Here is a 4,990-nt window from a genome sequence, read left to right as displayed (position 1 = left end):
CAAATCGGCAAGAATTGAGACCAAATGTCTTACCAGTATGACATAAAAGAAAACATTCATATTTTTCACAAGTTTTAGATTTATCTTTCAAAATAACTATTGCGGTTGCAGAAATAATATCTTTTATAATTAGATATACAAAGATATACTGCAATATACGAATGGTACCACTAGAAATGTAAGATTACTGACCACGTGTTTGCCGTCGCACAGCCACCGTCAACTTCGAAATGAGAATACTTCAAACCACTGTCACTTATATAACCAAAAACCGTTTAGTATAGCGGATGACATACCACTACATCGATTAGAGGTATTATTCCCGCATATACGCAAAAGATGGCGTTGAAATATTTTTATATTGTCTATGTAATATATATATGACCGCAGGCCCCAGGAGGTTAAAATAAACAACTGTAATTAATAATAATACCCCAAAATTATGCAAATAATACACCAATTACGTAATAATAATCCATACTAATATTATAAATGCGAACGTAACTCTGTCTGTTACTCAATCACGCCTAAACTACTGAACCAATTTGCATGAAATTTGGTAAAGAGATATTTTGATACCCGAAAAAGGGCATAGGCTACCTTTTATTGCGAAATATGTACCACGGGCGAAGCCGGGGCGGACCACTAGTATTATATATATAAAACAAATTATTATAAACTAAACTCTTATTTCACAGTAACGCAGCTTTTATCGTTTTGAAATAAAAGCATACGAGGTGAAACTTTATGACCAACTGATATTTTTATTCTGTGTCATCAAGTAACTACGTTTTTATCATATTACTCAATTTACATACCGTTTCTTATAGTTTACTCTTTTTTTTGATACTGACACTGCTTTCTTCCGAATTTTGTTTGTTTTGTTACCCATTTTCAATAATTTATCGTTACTCAAAACGTAAAATCGAGCGGAGATAATTTGACACAGGTCCTACGTTAGCAAGCGCCTGATCAGGACTGGCGGGGTAGCGGGCAGCGCGGTTTGTAAAGAAAACGCTGGGCGACGTTAAGTTCTGAGATATAATATTTATTTAATAATTACAGGGCTTCAGTAGAAAACCAAAATTTAGCACGTTTTCTGCAGTACATCAAAATACATATCCTTATATAAAAATTATTTCCAAAATCAGAAATTTCATTAATAAATAATTCGTTTTCGATCTTTATTTTAGCCTATTTTTATGATTTTATATGATCGACCAAAATACACGTGGTTGTGTAACAAATTAGCACACTTTTTAGGAAATATCTTGAAGTGTATTGATTATTTTTTCTAGAAGCGTCATATAATTGCAAATACATGAAAAATTTGATCTTGCAAACCAATTTTACTCCGCTTCGCTGAAAGGACTCCCCTTAAGCGTGTAGTTAACAATATAGGTAGGTACGTGTGAAATTTTTACGATATTGTTTCTTTTTACACATTTATTACGGTTGTGTGCAAAGCTTTTAAAGTTTGACGAACCCAGACGTAGAGAAGGGCGTGCCGCTATACATAACATGTTAGTTGTTACTGAATGATATCATATTACTGTAAATAAAATTACGTAATTAATTAGAAAACAATATTATATTTTGTTAATTTAATTAAACTGTTATTATGTAAATAAATATGCTGTTAAAAATATAGACCGTACTACCTACCTATTATTATTTTAGCAATACTAACCACATCTCTTATCTTTATAATTATCTTGGTTAGGGTGCGAAGTTTATTTCTTTGCACTGACGCTATAAAACAATTAAACATTGTAGTTTATATTCAATCAATTAATTTTTCACTTCCATAATTAATATAAAAGTAGGAAATTGAATAAAATGAGGTTTGCTATCTTATTTCAAACATTGTTTTCGTACACTACCTATCTTGCGATATTTTTTACATCTTTAGAGGGTGTCTTGAAAATTGTTCTAATTGCTTTCTCATTAAACTTTTCTTTACAAATACCCTCTTCAAAATGATAACAGAAAATGAAAATGACACGGTTTTTGCTGAATCACACCAATTCGAAAGGTCAGTTACAGTCGGGAGTCAATTGTTTCCTCGTTGGCGCGGCGCACTCAGATTGTTATCTCAATTAATATTCTAATGTTTATTTTATTTTAGCGTTGATTGAGACGTGGCTTTGCACTGGTTGCTCTTCATGTTTTAACTAAAGTAAAGAGTTGATGATAAAGTGTAGTAGTGTGTAACAAAGCGATATGAACATACTTATTATATTTTTATGCCTTTGGAATATACTAGCTTTCAGCCCGGCGTTGCCCACGTTGTCTAAAACTTACCATTATTTTTAACCATTCCAATAAAAACTGAATCAAAATTCAAAATCCGTTGCGCAGTTTTACAAGTTAAGCATACCTATATAGAAAGACGGACAGCGGAAAGGGACTTTGTTTTATAGTTTTATACTACCTATGCTATGTAGTGAAACTATACAGACTAAAAAAGATACCTATATCTGCATTATGCATAATGCATACAACAAATACGTAGCAAGACAAGCCAAAAAAGCAAAATCTGGCAACACACCAAATCCGGATTATTGATTGTATTCTTGATCCAGGAAGAATCTCAATTCTGCTTGTAAGTACCTATTTGCTTATATACGTATGATGTGAACTTTCCCTCTTGATAAATAAACAACCTGTAGCTGTATTTAATATTAGGTATCAGTGCTATAAAGAATAACTAATCATACTTAAATATATTTACAAAATAATAATAATATCTTATGCAAGTTTGTTATCAATTTCCATTCCATTTAAAAAAATAAACGCATGTAATTATTGGATACTCTTGCATACGATAACATAATGCTATCAATGTTTTATTTAAATCTCGAGCTTATTAATGTCCATTTATCTTAAATGATGGTTTTAAAAATAAACTGGCACATATTGATAGTGAGTCGGCCAATTGATCAATGATCCGTATTGGCTTCGAAGTATGAAGCTATTAATGTTTTAATTGCATGCTTTGTTTCTGGCGCCAACTTTCTTTATCAGTTCATCCATGAGTAGTCCTTATGTTAATTAATAATAAATGAATGAATGTATTTACAGACCAAGGCGATCTAGATAGCAAAGAGGGACAAGCAAATATTAGCTCGATCCAATTTTTATTCATACAATAAATGTTCTTTCAATAAAACTTCTACTAAAATATACTTACATAAGGATGTCTATTTCAATTTCATTTATTTATGGTAGGTTAGAAGTACCTAAGTATACTTAGACAAAATAATTATTAATTACCTATCATAAGATCATAAGATCGACATAAGTGTAGAAAATTTAACAAGATTAATAAATTTTCTACACTTATGAAAATAAATATATCGAAAGACAGAAATCATTAAAATCAATTATTGTCTAAAACGATTTAGATAGATTATAGTAAAAAACCACATATGTATATAAAATTCGATATCTGAATTAGTCCGATACGGTAAAAATAAAGAATCCTACAAAAATGCTCAAGTTAAATCGATATCAAACATTAGTAACTCGAGCAATGACCACATTGACTTCCCTAACTTTTGAGTTCAAACTGAGTACACTTGTAGGTACTAAGAATATGATTCATGTATACCTTGAGCTACCGGTACTACACAACAATGCAAAGCATGCATGCAAACATTTATTACATAGTTAAACATATTTTATGTTTAGCAATTTATTTAGTGGTAGTACCGATTACACGGAGAATTAATTATGTTTATGTTTTGATTGGATTGATAAGGAAAATATCGGGAGTTGCCATTCGAAAAAGATAAGGGAAAATATAAAAGTCGGGTGACACGATATTGACCATAGACTAAAACTAAATTTTTTAAAATGAATAATGAAGCACTTTTTGACAAACTTAAAACCGAAATGCAAAACCAAACTAAAGAAGTCTTAAATAAAATGGATGAAAAACTAGCACCTTTCACACGAGAAATTGAAGAATTACGATTAGAAAATAAAATTTTAAAAGAAAAAATAGCGAATTTGGAGAAAAACAGCAGATCAAACAACATTATTATTTATGGTCTTAAGGAAACAGAATCATCCCAAACAGATCTTTTGGAAAAAGTAACTCAGAAACTTACTACCCATCTGAACATTACGGTTGAACCTAAAGATGTAAATAAGATTTATAGAATCGGAAAAAAAGATACTGTTGGAGGGAAAACTAGACCAATACTCATGGCATGTGTTAATGGTTGGTTGAAAAATACAATCATGAAGAATAAGAAGAAACTTGGTGATGTTTACGTATCGGAAGATTTTCCTAAAGAGGTCTTGCAAAAAAGAAGAGAACTACACGAAAGGGTCAAAGAAGAACGAGATAAAGGGAATTATGCGACTATTAACTACGATAAACTCATTATTAAAGATTATTCTACACAGACAAACAACCGGAAAAGGGATCTATCCATATCACCAACTACCCCAATCCAGCCAGAGAAAAACGTACCGACAAAAAATAAGAAAAACGCATTCACACTAATGAGAGGCCGATCCAACTCTACAACATCTCTAACTGGAAAAGTAGAACACAACGCATAGCAAATACCTATCAGCCACCGGAACAATATAACACAAACCACTATAGAAGAACTTAAAAATACTTTCCCCAAGCCGGTTGGTCACCGTGGGGACAACGACCAACACCCTCACCCCTCAAAAATGAAGCGCAACCATCTGTTAAAAATCTGCACCTACAACGTAAGATCCTTAGCATCACAAGAACGATTAATTGAACTGCTGCATGCACTGAAAAGCGTAGACTTCGATATTATAGGACTGAGTGAAGTAAGGAGAATGGGCTGCAAAATCGAAGAATTACAGGAATACATACTCTGCTATACAGGAGAAACAAAGGGACTATATGGCGTAGGATTTTTAATCAAAAAGCATTATAAAAATTGCATAGTAAATTATAGTGGAATATCTGAAAGAGTAGCGGTATTACAACTTAATC

At 31.9% G+C, this 4,990-nt stretch overlaps 1 protein-coding gene across 1 annotated transcript; it reads left to right on the top strand.

The window, feature by feature from the left end:
• The first annotated feature begins 3,858 nt into the window (after nt 1–3,858).
• On the top strand, nt 3,859–4,575 carry LOC123694573. The gene has a single exon (XM_045640038.1). It carries the CDS (start codon nt 3,859–3,861, stop codon nt 4,573–4,575), a length of 717 nt encoding a protein of 238 aa, XP_045495994.1.
• The last annotated feature ends 415 nt before the right edge of the window (nt 4,576–4,990 follow it).

Source organism: Colias croceus, chromosome 9 (genome assembly GCF_905220415.1).
Source record: "Colias croceus chromosome 9, ilColCroc2.1".
Classification (NCBI taxonomy): domain Eukaryota; kingdom Metazoa; phylum Arthropoda; class Insecta; order Lepidoptera; family Pieridae; genus Colias; species Colias croceus.
The sequence above is the reverse complement of the archived record's forward strand: the minus strand, read 5'-3'. Positions and strand labels throughout refer to the sequence as shown.